Source organism: Macaca thibetana, chromosome 1 (genome assembly GCF_024542745.1).
Source record: "Macaca thibetana thibetana isolate TM-01 chromosome 1, ASM2454274v1, whole genome shotgun sequence".
NCBI classification, from domain to species: Eukaryota; Metazoa; Chordata; class Mammalia; order Primates; family Cercopithecidae; genus Macaca; species Macaca thibetana.
This window is the reverse complement of record NC_065578.1, coordinates 218928354-218942948: the sequence shown is the minus strand read 5'-3', so window position 1 is coordinate 218942948 and position 14595 is coordinate 218928354. Positions and strand designations below refer to the sequence as shown.

At 44.2% G+C, this 14595-nt stretch overlaps 1 protein-coding gene, 1 long non-coding RNA gene and 1 pseudogene across 4 annotated transcripts in view; 2 read left to right on the top strand and 1 right to left on the bottom strand.

Moving 5' to 3' along the window:
* The window catches only part of LOC126943703 (uncharacterized), a 78856-nt gene extending 68285 nt beyond the window's left edge, over positions 1–10571 (top strand). The window contains exon 2 of the long non-coding RNA XR_007721821.1: positions 10473–10571. This is a non-coding gene — a long non-coding RNA (uncharacterized LOC126943703). The remainder of the gene's footprint in view (positions 1–10472) is intronic.
* The window catches only part of NLRP3 (NLR family pyrin domain containing 3), a 32671-nt gene continuing 19571 nt past the window's right edge, over positions 1496–14595 (bottom strand). For all 3 annotated transcript variants that reach the window (XM_050771599.1, XM_050771605.1, XM_050771595.1), the window contains 4 exons: positions 13874–14044; positions 5985–6155; positions 5297–5467; positions 1496–1917 (listed from right to left, as the gene is read on the bottom strand). In XM_050771599.1, coding sequence (XP_050627556.1) covers positions 1818–1917; positions 5297–5467; positions 5985–6155; positions 13874–14044 — 613 coding nt within the window. In that variant the 3' untranslated portion in view covers positions 1496–1817. The remainder of the gene's footprint in view (positions 1918–5296; positions 5468–5984; positions 6156–13873; positions 14045–14595) is intronic.
* LOC126943636 (NADH dehydrogenase [ubiquinone] 1 alpha subcomplex subunit 3-like) lies at positions 2049–2361 on the top strand (annotated as a pseudogene).

The following is a 14595-nucleotide window of genomic DNA, read 5'->3' as shown; positions in this document are numbered from 1 at the left end:
ATGCCCATCAGTCAACTAGTGAATAAAGAAAATGTGAGATAGGCTGGGCGCAGTGGCTCAGCACTTTGGGAGGCCAAGGCGGGTGAATCATGAGGTCAGAAGTTCAAGACCAGCCTGGCCAAGATGGTGAAACCCCGTCTCTACTAAAAATACAAAAATTAGCTGGGCATGGTGGCACACACCTGTAATCCCAGCTACTCAGAAGGCTGAGGCAGAGAATTGCTTGAATCCGGAAGGCGGAGGTTGCAGTGAGCTGAGGTCGCGCCACTGCACTCCAGACTGGGCGACAGAGTGAGACTCCATCTCAAAAAACAAAAACAAGAAAAAGAAAATGTGAGATATATACCATGGAAAAACACTATTCAGTCATAAAAAGGAATGAAATAATGGCATTCTCAGCAACCTGGCCAGTTTTAAAGTCCTAATGCCCAAAAGTTATCTTTCATCTCTTTCAAGCTCAGCTATGTGTTTCTGATTACATTATTTATACAGGGTATCAAAGTGTTTGTAGCAGGAAGGCAGTTGGTAATAGTTCACCAACATGCAGAAACCCAATCTCCAGTTGGTGCTGCTCAGAAGTGCTAACAAGACAGTTTGCAATAGAATGTAAATCTCATACTATTTCCCTTATAGAAACAGTCTTAAGGGTTTTTTTTAAATGTCAGCTCATCTAAAAGGCATGTTTAATAATGTGATTGTTTTACATTCTTATACGAACTCCTATATTGACAGTTCATAGACCACACTTTGAGTAGCAAAGTGTGGCTACTTTGATGGCTAATTGTATAGAGGAAGTAGTATTTCTATCCTGAGCAATTCCATGCGGTTTAAGAGTTGTCCATGTGTTGAGAAGCAATTAGTAAATATTTCCTTAAAACCTGATGCTCTGTGAAGTATGATAGATGAACTGTTCCTCGGATGGGATAAATCCAAAATAAGCTGTTATCAACTGAAAGCAAGATGCATCTTCTACATAATACTTCTAGTTAGGAGTGCAGGCTCTGATACTCTCAAACCTTTCACTCCACGATTTTCATTCTATCCTAGCAAAGATGAAATTCCACTCATTACAGTTAGAGTGAGGTAATTTTTTAAAAATTATCTACAATAGAACCATTTGCCAAAGTGATTTTAAAATTCACCAAGCAATTTAATTTACCCTTAGAGCTTTAGAGAAATAATTTTTAAAATTCCCAGGTACTCTTTTTTAAAATTAAGAAAAGGAAACAATTTAATTAAATAAATACAAAAAAAAGTTTTACATATTCCTGAATTTTCAACTAGCTACACAAAGCATGGATTATTCTTATTAGAAAACAACAGTATTACAAAAATTTTAAATAAATAAATAGCTGCCATAAAATTTCAACATAATATATAGTCAACTAGTTCTGTGTTATGGTCAGTTAATAGAAAGATAGCAGGAATGATGATACGAGCAAAAGTAAACAGAACAAAGAAGAAAAAAAGATAGGAAAAAGAAAGACAGTGAGAAGAGAAAAATAAAGACAAAGGAAGTGCTTTATTGAACGAGCTAATTACATGAGGTCACCAAGAGGAACATCCTCTAACCGAGGCGCTGGGATGAGAACAACATCCGCTGCTGTCGGTGCCCTGGTGTCTCCCTCACCCGGGCGCAAAGGAGACGCCCCAGCTCTCCACACGAAGGCCCGGCGGGCGCGCTCTCCTCTCCGACACTCCCCCGGAAGGATCACAGAGCTGTGCTGTTGGCCTGCATGGCTCGCAGCTCGCTCCACGTGAGGACCCCCGGCTGGAGGGCCCGGAGACCGCCGCGTCTGGCAGCGCTGCTTCCACCCCTACCACGAAGGCTCAAAGACGATGGTCAGCTCCGGCTTTTCTTCTTGAAGTGTTTCTAACGCGCTTTTTGTCTCATAATTGAAATACATTTCAGACAACCTGTAAAAGCAAATAGAAAGCCTGGGTTGCACACTTCAGATAACTCTCTCAGAGTCGTTAACCTTAAAAGTGTCTTCTCTCCATTTCCCTAAACTCCACACACTTCTAAAATGTTAAACAAAAAAAAAAAAGGGACCACAACTCCCAGCGTGCTCCGCGTCCTCGCCGCTGTCGCCGCCGCCGAGACCAAGATGGCCGTGAGACTCCGCGGCTTCCTCAAGAATGCCTGGGCCGAGGAGCCAGCGCGCGTCGTGTATTTCGTCATCCGGAGCCTCGCTGTAATTCTGCCCCCGTTCAGCCCCTACACCAAGTACTCCATCACCATCAACAAGGCCACGCCCCACAACTACCCAGTGCCCGTCCGCGATGACGGGACCAGCCGGACGTGCCCAGCCACCCTCAGACCCCCAGGGCCCCAGCCTGGAGTGGCTGAAGAAACTGTGAGCGCCCCCAATGACAGAGGAGGCCCCTCCCACAGCTCCCAGTAAAAATGTGGGGAAAAAAAAAAGCTCTAAGTGCCCGATGTGGTCCTGTTATATTTTTAACTATCTAGTTGGGAACTTTTTAAGCATACATAAAAGTATAGAAAATAGTATAATGAACCCCGTCTCCATTACCCAAGTTCGACTATTAAACAGGTCATGTCAACTTGTTTCTTCTATTGCCCACCCACTCCTCCCACCCATGGATTATTTTAAATATTGCATTTAATGTATCTGTCAATAATTCACTTTCTGACACTAAAATATAATTACAATATCACTATCACACCAAAACTGTTTAACAATAATTTCTTAGTATCACTGTATGTCCAGTCAGCATTTACACTTCCTTAACTGTCTTGTAAATTTTTTTACCTTATGTTCATTTAGTCATGAACCCAACCAATTCTACACATTGCATTTGCCCAGGATGCCTCTCACATTTTCTTCGATGTAATTCTTCCTCCTCTTTAATAAAGTTTCCCTTGCAACTTAACTAATAAATCCGCCCATTTGTCCTGCACCATTTCTAACCATCTCAGTTTGGTGGTGGTATATACTGAATGCCTGTCTTCCTTAAAATTTCCCATGATGATGCCCGAACCCCTAATGTGATGGTACTTAAAGGTGAGGCCCTTGGGAGGTAGGTAGAGTGAGATGAAGTTGTGAGGGTGAGTGTCCTTACAGGAGAGATACCAGAGAGTTTGTTCTTTCTCCCCTGTCTTCTCTCCCTTGCCTCCCCTCACTCCATGCAATCACATAGCAAGAAGGTAGCCATCTGCAAGTCAGGAAGAGGACTCTCGCCAGCAACCAAATTCATCAGAGACTTGATTTTGGACTTTCCAGCCTCCAGTATTGTGAGAAAATAAATCTCCGTGTTTGAGTCACACAGTCTAGAACAGCTTGTTATCGCAGCCTGAGAAAACAGGTTGATTGCATTCATGGATTCTTCAATCTATTTTGAGCCTGTCCCTCAGCCTGGGTCCTGAATGTCGCTCAGGGCTAGGTCAGTGACACTACATGTAGGAGTGTTCCCAGCTTTGACCTGACCAATTCTTCTTTTCTTCCCCCATCTCTCTTAGCTCTGGGAATGTTGGCTTGTCCTGCAGCAAACGTGCTCCATTACGTCGGCACAAGGATGCAAGGCTGATTCAAACTTGTATTTATTCAAACCTGCATTCCAACAGGTTCTCAGCCTTGAGATCATTAATATGGACAGAACTCCCTGAACTAAAGGAATTTATATTTTGGGAGCAGAAATAGATAATAAATAAACAAGAAAACGACATAGTACATAAGATGTGCTTCACTGCAGAGGAGAATGAGAAGAAAAAAGTGCTTGCTTCTATTTTCAGGAGAATAGTCAAAGACAGCCTCGCAGAGAGGAAGACCTTTAAGAGAGAATTTAGGAATGTACAGAGAATAATGCATGTGGATACTGAAGGGGAGAGAGTTCTAGGCAGGAAGAAAAGCAAGTGCAAAAATCCAGAGATGACAGTGTTCTTGCAAAACAGCAAGGAGACCGCTGTACTGGGGTAGAATAAGCAAGGGTTGGGAGAAGCGGAATCTTCGGAAGCAGGAGAGGCTGGATTATGTGGGGCATGGAATACACCATGAGTTTGTTGCTCTGATTATGAAAGTGATAAGAAGTCACCAGACGATGTTGGCAAGAGTGATATGATCTGACTTACATTTTAGCTGAATCCCTTGTCTGCTAAAATCAGAATAACAGATGCAGGGTGGCCTGTCAGAATGCCACCATAACAATCCAGACACCAGATGATGGTGGCTTGAGCCAGGGAAGAAGCCATGAAGCTGGCCAGAAGTGGTCAGGGAGTGGCCAAGCTGGGAAGGCAGAGCTCACAGGATGTGCTGACACATTGGACGTGGTTATAAGAAAAAAGAGACAGTGACGACAGAACCAGAAATGTTTTGGCCTGAGCAACTTAGAGGAAGTGACCATTGACTGAGATGGGGAAGAATCAGGTTTCAGGTAGAAGAGAATAACATGGGTGTGGATCTGGATGTGACGTTTGAGAGGTTTATTAAACCTCCAAGAAGAAAGATCAGACAAGCACGCAGACACAGAATTTACGGACATGTAATCTGGAGGCCATAGCACATATATCATGAATCCAGAAGACCAGGTAATTTAAATGAGGGAGAAAGTGTAGGGAAGAAAAATTAGCCCAGCGACTGAGCTCTGAGGATTCAACACATAAGGGTCAGGATGATGAAGAAAAGGCCAGAAAGGAGACTGAGTAGAAAGAGCTGATGAAATAGGAGAAAACCCAGGAGAACATGTTGGCCTTAAAGCCAAGCAGTGAAAACGTCTTCAGGGAAAAGTGCGATCATCACAGCTGACAGAACCGTGGGACTCGCCAGGAAGCTCCTACTAGAGAGGAGACGACTACCTCAGTGGTATCACAGAGGTGGGTCGGCAATGTCCTGACACACTGTTGAATTTCATGTAATTTCCAATCTTGCTGTTCCTGGAACACTCTTTTCCCAATTAGGAATCCTCAGAAACAAAACAACAAGATCTCCACTATGTAAAGACCCTTCCAAATCGGATGAACCATAGACGAGTTTTACAAAGTACGGTTCCTTGTGTAGAACAGAATCCTCCTTGGCCATGATCGCATTAGGACTTGTGTTTCTTTAGAGAATATGGATGAAATCCAGCTTAACTTTGGTTGTTCTAATAGTCTTAATGAAGTGGAATGTGTAGTTTAAGCCCCATATTCTCTATTTTTAAAAATCCACACAACTGACCCAGGCCCAACCTAATCCTGAGTGGCTGCAAATGAAGCCAGAGCCATCCTGGATTTGGTAACAGTCAACATTTCCTGAGGACTCAGAGTCCCGCCACGGGCATCTCTGCAGCGCGCACTCACCCCAGGTTCTGCAGGAGGCAGCTCTGCTGTTTCAGCACTTCACAGAACATCATGACCCCCAGGTCGCCCAGGTCATTGTTGCCTAGGCTCAGCTTTCGCAGGCTCTGGCTGGAGGTCAGAAGTGTGGAAAGATCCCAGCAGCAGTGTGACGTGAGGTTGCAGTTGTCTAATCTGCAAAAAGGGGGTGATTTAAAGAAAACGTCCCCTTAACCATCCCCCCGGCTCCCCAAGATCTTAGCATCTTAGTCTGTCTTCTTTCAGGTACAAAAAAAAAAGAGCACAGGACTAACTAGTTTGAAGCAGCCTTGTATGCCAGTAATGATTCTTCTCTCTCCTTTTCAGATAGGAGCATCTCTTTCAAATCCACTGCATTGCACAGATCAAATTAGTAACAGTGGTTTGTTCACCGATTTACCGAATTCTGTGCCCTTCCCTACATTTCCATTAAATATAAGTGTCATACTGCCCCCTTATTTTGTGGTACAGAAAACTGATGGAAAGGACTCAAGTTCCTACCTTTATATCATCTGGAAGGACTCCTCCCAGTCCCATGATCCTGTAACAAGGCAAACTCTAAGAAGACACCTCACTTCTAAGATACAGATTATCTTGTGGCCACTCTGCCTAAACTTCCCTCTACCCTTGGCCACCATGTGTTCTCATTGCTGTAATAAGCGGAAGGACTTACTCCAACACCTGAAGCTTGCAGTCGGGGTGCAAGAGTCCCTCACAGAGTAGCTTGATCCCCTTGTCTCCGAGAGCGTTGCCTCGCAGGTAAAGGTGCGTGAGATTCTGATTAGTGCTGAGTACCGAGGACAAAGCTGAACAACAGACTGATGTAAGGCCAGAATTCACCAACCTGTAGAAGGACGGGGAGAAGAGTCCTCAGTGCCCAGCTCTTCCCCAACACTGTGCAGCTGCTTCGACTCAGTGCCCTGTCCTCTCTCAGCAGCTGCAGCCTTTAGCTCAGAGAGCAGAAGCCAGCATCTCGGATATGATCTGGGGAGAGCATGGCCTGCTGTCTGTGGCTGCCACAGGAGACACAAATGATGCCTCAGCAGACGTTTTGCTGGATCACTCCGACAGAAAGAGAGCCAAGGCAAACTGAGCCAGTTACCCCATACTCCTGCTTCTCACAGAGCTTTCCTCCAGCCAGGAGTGCTCCTCAGTACCACTCCTTCCAGAAAGACATCCCAGTGGTTATCCTTGACTAATAATGCCCGTAACACTGCAGACACCTGTTTTTTTGTTTGTTTTGTTTTTTGTTTTGTTTTGAAGAGAGACAGGAAAAAAAAAATCCTCCTCATGGGAAGTCAGTGCGGATTTAAACATCAAAGACAACAGGTGAACGTCCATTGTGACCTTCTAAGCTGTAGCTAGGGCTGTGACAGGAACACTATGGGGCCCTTAGCAATTGCAACCTCCCGCCTTCCTGCTCCCCCAAATGCCCCTTTCACTTCTTTCTCGCTGCAGCCCTCAACCACACTGGAGAAGTGGAAGGATCATTTGAGTCCAGGAAGTCGAGGCTGCAGTGAGCCATGATTGTGCTGCCACACTCTAGCCTGGGCGACAGAGTGAGACCCTGCCTAAATAAATAAATGCGGCCAGGTGCAGTGGCTTATGCCTGTAATCCCAGCACTTTGGGAGGCCCAGCACTTTGGGAGGGTGGATCACGAGGTCAGGAGTTCAAGACCAGCCTGGCCAACATGGTGAAACCCCGTCTCTACTAAAAATACAAAAATTAGTCAGGGTGGTGGTGGGCACCTGTAATCCCAGCTACTCGGGGAGGCTGAGGCAGGAGAATTGCTTGAACCCGGGAGGCAGAGGTTACAGGGAGGCAGAGGTTGCAGTGAGCCAAGACTGCCACTACACTTCAGCCTGGGTGACAGAGTGAGACTCTGTCTCAAAAACAAATAAAAGAAAAAGGCTCTTGCTCTGTCACCCAGGCCGAGTGCACAGCTCACTGCAGTCTTAAACTCCTGGGCTCAGACAATCCACCCACCTTGGCCTCCCAAAGTGCTGGGATTACAGGCGTGAACCACTGTGTCTGACCCAGAGACCAGTCTTATTTGATTATTATATCAACCTGGCAAGGAAGGAGTGCAGCTAAAACTATTACATACATTTTACAGATTAGAAATCAAAGGCTTATAAAGATTACATGTTTCTCTCAAGGCCACAGAGCAGGTGTGTGGTGAGGAGGGATCCAGACCTGGACTTTCCACATTTTAGTCTCATCGTCTCCCCCCTGCCCTTTCTGTCCACTTCTCTCTTCCTTCTGCACAGCAAAGGGCCTCTTAGAGCATAAAACCCCAGGAAGGCATTAATCTCAATGGAATTAAGAGTTTTGATGTACTATTCTTGAGTCAAATTAAGCCCATTCTATCACCCAGGAAGAGCATAAGAGCTCTAAAATCACTAGTGGTGTAATTCCTAGGAGCATAGATGCTCAGAGGGTACAGTACACAGAAAGCCTCATACTCCAGCCCTTCCACAAAGCCAGGAGTAGCCTCCTTCCTGCCAGAGTCCTTGGTAATGGCATGTTTTTAAGCTCTTTGGTGTCTAAGAGGCAGAAAAAATAGAAATACAGAAAAAGTTTATTCAGACAGTAAAGTGTGAGCGGATGACCAGCAGGAAAAAGCGATTATCCACCCACTGGTTTCTATCTTCCCAATTAAGGAAGAATCAAATTGAAAAGACACAGTAAGCAAGACTAATAGGGAAATGAAACCCAAGAGAGACAGACAAAAACAAAGCAAGTTTTGAGTGGCTTCTACTAAGTTCTCACCCCCAGGTAAGAATTCTATTAGAGGGTTGTTGTTAATGAACATGCAGAAGGGATTTGTAGGATTCCTGGCAAAGGCCAGGAACATTCCAGTAGAATGGGGGTGGTCTTCAAAGAGGAAAAGAGAAAATATTTTTAAAGTTATGTAGTTAAAGTTATGCAGGCTTTACCACTATTTCCAAAAAGGAGTAGAACGGATTATTCAACAGATGTTTGGGGAGCACTACACAGTAGTAGTGGTAATAGAAGTGGCAACAGACAGTGTAGTTTTGTTAAGAACATGTCATACCCAGATTGTGAAAATGCTGGTAACTATTAAGCAATGGTTACACTAAACACATAATAAAGTGTTTAAAGACTCAAACAACCATGTCCCACCAACCAATCCTTGGATTAGAGGAATGTGATCGACATAACACCTTGATTTGAACCAATCCACCTAACTGAACTCTACATTTACCAAGCTAGATATCTTGCCATGTACTGTATTAAGTTAATTTGTTGGGGATTTTTATTTATTAACTACCTGCTTATGTCACAAAAATGTCTCATAATGAAAACTGAATCCCAGTGCTTAGGGAGGTCAAGGTGGGAAGACCACTTGAGGCCAGGAGTTTGAGATAAGCCTAGGCAATATAGCAAGATCTTGTCTCTACAAAACAATTTTTAAACATTTTAAACATTACCCAGGCATGGTGGCACACCTGTAGTCTTAGCTACTCAGAAGGCTGAGGCAGGAAGATTGCCCGAGCCCAGGAGTTCAAGGCTACAGTGAGCTATGATCCTACCACTGCACTCCAGCCTGAGCCACAGAGAAAATACCCTGTCTTAAAAAAAGGAAGGAAAGAAAGAAAGAGAAAGAGAAAGAGAAAGGAAAGGAAAGGAAAGGAAAGGAAAGGAAAGGAAAGGAAACTGAGGAAGAAGATTGAGCATGTGTAACCTTGAGCAATATTGAGACAGGCAGCACACACAGTATTTATTGTGTGCTTGACATGGATGATGACTTTAAATAGGGTTATCTCATTGAATGATCACAACCTCAAGATGGGAATGTTATTTTTATCCCTACTTTTAAATGGACAAAATGAGGATCACAGCAATTAAAAAATAAGTAGGAGCTTCTTAGATGGATGGTAGAAAGTGGGAAAGTGGGGGTAACCCTCCAGGCAAAATGAAAAGAGTATGCAAGGATAAGGAAGATTAAAAGAACCACCAAGGTGTTTCAAAACTAATTCATAGCTAGGCACAGTGATGTCCACCTATAGTCCCAGCTACTTGGGTGGCTAAGATGGGAGGATTGTTTGAACCCAGGAGTTCAGATGAGATTGGGCACCCTGGGTGGTATGGCAGTAGGCGAACCCAGGAGTTCAAATTCAGCCTGAGCAACATAGCAAGTCCGCATCTCTAAAACAGCAAAACAAAACTTATTCAACATGACTCAAAATGGAGTGCAAGGTGTGGTAGGAGAGAGGGCAGTATCAGGGACAGCCTTGTGTGCCAAGCTAAGATGTCACTCTGACGACAGAGAAGAACTTTTGAAGGTTTTTGAACAAAGGGTCAATATTTTCAAATTTGCATTTTAAAAAGTTCCCTCTGGTGTAACGATGAGTGGTAGAGGGAACTGAAAGCAGAGCTTTAGGACTGTCCTCCATTTACTCACTTGGCAGCCTCCTGGAAAGCCCCACCATTCAATGAGGCGGGAGGAAGAGGGCAGGAGCAGGTCAGAGAACGGGGGTGGAAGGTGGGGTATGATAATTAAACCAATGTTGCAAACGCTCAGCATGTGTGACATGCAATATTGAGACAGGCAGCACACAATATGCAGCCAGACATGAGGACCTAAAGTTCAAGAAAAAAAAAAAAAATGTGGCTATACCTAACACATAGGCTATACCTAACACACAGCCACATGTATGGCTACACCGAACACATAAAATGCATAAAAGTTTTGACTGATTAATGCCACTTATAGATATCTATCTCAAAAGCAAATACACATGCATAAAACTACATATAAAAATGTGATTTTTGCAGAGTTGTTTGTAATAGTGGAAAAGAACAGTTATCCCAAAATGCCTTATTTGATGAAATAAATCATGGTAAAGGACACTATGGGATATTATGCCCCAATCAATAGATCTACACAAATCAGCGTGGAAATTTATCCATGATAAATGAAAAACAGGATATCACAGAACAATATTTATATCATGGTTCTAGTTTCAATAGATAGGGTGTTATGGATTGAATTGTTTCCTCCAAGACTTTACATGTGGAAGTCCTAGGCCCCAGTACTTCAGATTGTGACGTTATTTGGATATTGGTTACTGAAAATGTAATTAGTTAAGATGAGGTCGTTACTAATCTAACATGACTTGTGTTCTTTCACAGGGAAACGTGGGACATGGAGAAAGACGCACACAGACACAGGGAAGACGCCACGTAGACATAAAGGCAAAGGTGTGGGAGAGGCATCTACAGGTCAAGGAATGTCAAAATGTGTCAGCAAGATGACATTCCACCAGACACTGAAGAGAAGCATGAACAGATTCCCCACAGCCCTCGGAAAGACCCAGTCTGCTGGTATCTTAACCTCACACTTCTGGCCTCCAGAACTGAGGGACAATAAATTTCTGTTGTTTAAGCTTCTCTGTTTGTGATACTTTATTACAGCAGCTCTAACAGACTAGGCATTTAAAATACTATGTAACAATGTATTACAAATGTAACATGAAAATCGCATAGGTCTTCATTCACATTACTGATATAAATACCACCCAGATCAGCATATACAGGAAATCCATGTGTCCATAATTAGCAACCAATATGTGTTCACAAAGCTCTGATACTCCCTTGGATGGATGGACGGATGGATGGATGGATGGATGGATGGACAGACAGATGGATGGACGGACGGACGGATGGACAGACGGATGGATGGACGGACGGACGGATGGACAGATGGATGGATTATATAACAATCTATTGTATTTTTAAAAGTCTGGATGGTTGCTCATCAGACTATTGTAAATGGCTCTCTCAGAAGAGGGCTGAGAAGGAGCTTTCACTTTCCACTTTGTACTATGATATGTTTACACCAAGCATGTGTTACTTTTCTAATAAAAAGTTTGTGAATGACATCTGGGTTTAAGACCTATCGTTGTTGAAATTGAGAGGTATATGAAAATTCTCAGTGTAGAAACATTTAGTAACAAACAAACAAACAAAAAGGTAAACCAGGCAGGGTGTGTGGCTCACGCCTGTAATCCCAGCACTTTGGGATGCCAAGGCAGGCAGATCACCTGAGGTCAGGAGTTCGAGACCAGCCTAGCAAACATAGTGAAATCCCTATCTACTAAAAATACAAAAATTAGCCGGGCATGGCAGTGCACACCTATAGTCCCAGCTACTCAGGAGGCTGAGGCAGGAGAATTGTTGGAACCTAGGAGGCGGAGGTCGCAGTGAGCCAAGATTGCGCCACTGCATTTCAGCCCTGGTGACAGAGTAAGACTCCATTTCAAAAAAAAATAAAACAACAAAACTAAACCAGTGGCAAAATCCCCAGACCACAGGAAGAGAAGCCAATGCAGGATCCAGGAAGGGGGAAGCTGTAACATTAGCAGGAAAGACTGAGCAGTGACCTAAACATAAGAGAGAAGAAGGCTTCCAAAGAGGAGGAGAGAAGTGAATTAAAGGCAGCAGACGTCAACTAAAATAAGGACCGGGAAGGACCTGTACGACCTACAGGGACCCAGCCTGCTGATGCCTCAGTTTCAGACTCTGGCCTTCAGAACTGAGCGGCAATAAACTCTTGTTGTTCAGGCTGCTCTGTTTGTGATACTTTATTACAGCAGCTCTACCAGGTTGGGTATTGACTACAGAGAGTGTATTACAGATGCAACAGGCACATTTGTAATTGGTTTGTTTGTCATTTGGAATTTGGAACCAGGATCACTGAGAGTCACCTGAGCGCCTATGGCTGGGCCCCTTCCTTCGGTTCCATCTGCTTTGCCTGGAGGGCTCTTCCGGCTCCTTCACAGCCCATCCCATACTTCACTTAGCACCTGCTCCAATGTCACCCGCTCAGAGAGGCACCCGCCAAGCCTGAGCAGAGAAGCACCCCTCGCCGTCACTCTAGTTTTTCTTATAGCTCTTATACACACTGTATGTTTTTTAGCTTGTCTATTATCTGTTATCGTTTCCCTAAAATAATGGTTGTGAAAACAGGGTTGTGGTCTGTTTTACTCACGGCTACTGTCAGTGCCCACCACAGAGCCCCCAGAGGGCCTGCAAAATAAAGGGACCCAGTCATGTCTGTTGAACAAACCTAGAGAAGCAGAAGTCAAACTGCTAAGGAAGGGTAACGCCCTAAGGCAGTTTGCTAAGGAAGGGTAACGCCCTAAGGCGAGGAAATGAAGGCCCTGCACGAAGACTTCACAGAAAGAGACATGGTCACATCTGAGGATGGGCTGATGGGACAGGCCCAAGGAAGGATCAGAGCTTTGTGAACAGATATTGGTTGTTAATTACGGATTAGTGGATTACTCCTTTGGGAAGACCTTTCCTGCTCTATTTTGTCTTGAATGCTGATCTGGCTGGTATATATATTAATAATATGAATGAATGAAGACGTATACAATTTGCTTGTTGTATTTGTAGATATTATTGACAGAATCAAGATTTGAAACTGCTTAGTCAATGGGTCAAAAGACAGGTAAGATGAGGTTTAGCAAAGCTAAATTGAAGGTCCCACCCTTAGGCTGAGAGCCAGAGGAAGAAGCCCCGTAGAGAGCCCATTAGCAACATCTCCTAAGGCGATGCACTGGGAATTAAGGCAGTGGCTGGGGGGGTCACAGACGTTTGTCTACACTGAGTTCCACTACCTTCTCTCTGAGTGTCCTTGGACAAAGTTACGAGGCTCCCTGAGTTGTATTTTCTCCTCTTTAAACTGGAGACACAGATACCCACCTTACAGCATCTTTCTGACGCCAACTGAGAAAATCCATGTAAGAACAGGAAAGAGCAGGTGATACGGGAAAGTGGTATAGGGAAAGTGGTACAGGGAAAGTGCATGATTATTAGTGGGTATTCTCTACTACTGTTTACTGCAGAATTCCAACATGAACCAAAAGGTTTATGTAACTGCCAAAAAGCATAAGGAAATCAGAGGCTCCACCAGTGAAACCATAGTTCTCTGCAACAGGAGCTAAAACATCCACCACACATCATCAGGTCTGGGCACCAAATTTCAAAGAGAGACACTAACAAACCAGCCTGTGTACCTGGGAGAGCATGGCTACACAGGTGAAGGTGCTGAGCCCTGACACTGTTGAGGATAAGAGGCTGCAGGGTAAAAGCTCTCTCCTAGTGCAGAGGCTGCAGGGTAAAATCCCTCTCCTACTGTAGAGGCTGCAGGGTAAGAGCTCTTTCCTGGTGTAGAGGCTGCACGCACTGGACGATAACTTGCAAGCATGCACACATAAAATGGGTGACTATTCATGTGAGTGCCTTGGAAACAAGTTTTTTCCTCAATGGGCAACTGGGCTGCACAATCTCTAAGGTTTTTTCCAACACTAAGAAACTCTAATGCTATAATCATAAATTAGCATAAATTATCTCATTAGCAGTAGTATACATTATATACATCCAGTCCTTCAAACCATTTCTGATGTTTTTACCTCCTTACTCTACCTTCAACTCTGCCTGACCAGAGTAACCCCCATCCACATTTTCCACATAATTCACCTCTGAAAAGAAGTTACTTTTCTGCTGAGACACCCATGAAGACTTACCCCAGTTTCTGCAGGTTACATTGTGGATTCTTGGCTTTTTCACATAAAATTGCGACTCCTGCGTCTCCCAGGGCATTCTCCCCCACGTAGAGTCTGGTCAGGGAACGGTTGGTGCTCAATACTGACGCAAGATCCTGACAACACGCTGATGTGAGGCAGCAGCTGACCAGCCTTCCACAAAGATGGCAGAATGTCAGTCATGTCTCTCACCCACGCTCCACCATGAACAAGGAGGCACCCGTACCTGCCACTGCCTCTACTCCAGTTTACACATGGAAAGGGAGTGGACACAAGCTCTACGTACACTTCTGATTTCCTCTTCCATCTGGCGGAATAACAAGCTCGCACCAATACTACATCTTCCCAGCTCCCTACATTCAGCTTTATTGTGGTGAAATACGTGTAAAATGAAATTTACCATCTTAACCATTTTTAAGTGCACGATTAACGGCCTTAAGCACATTCACATTGTTGTGCAACCATCTTCACCACCGTCTCCAGAACTCCTTTCATCTTGCCGAAATGAAACTCCATAACCATTAAACAATGTCTTCCCGTTCCCTACTCTCCCATTGCCTGCAACCACCTTTCTTTCTGTCTCTATGAATCTGACTATTCTAGGCACCTCCTATCAGGACAATCACAGAGTATTTGCCCTTTCAAGCCTAGCTTATCTTACTTAGCATAATGTCCCTGAGGCTCATCCATGTTGTAGTGTGTAC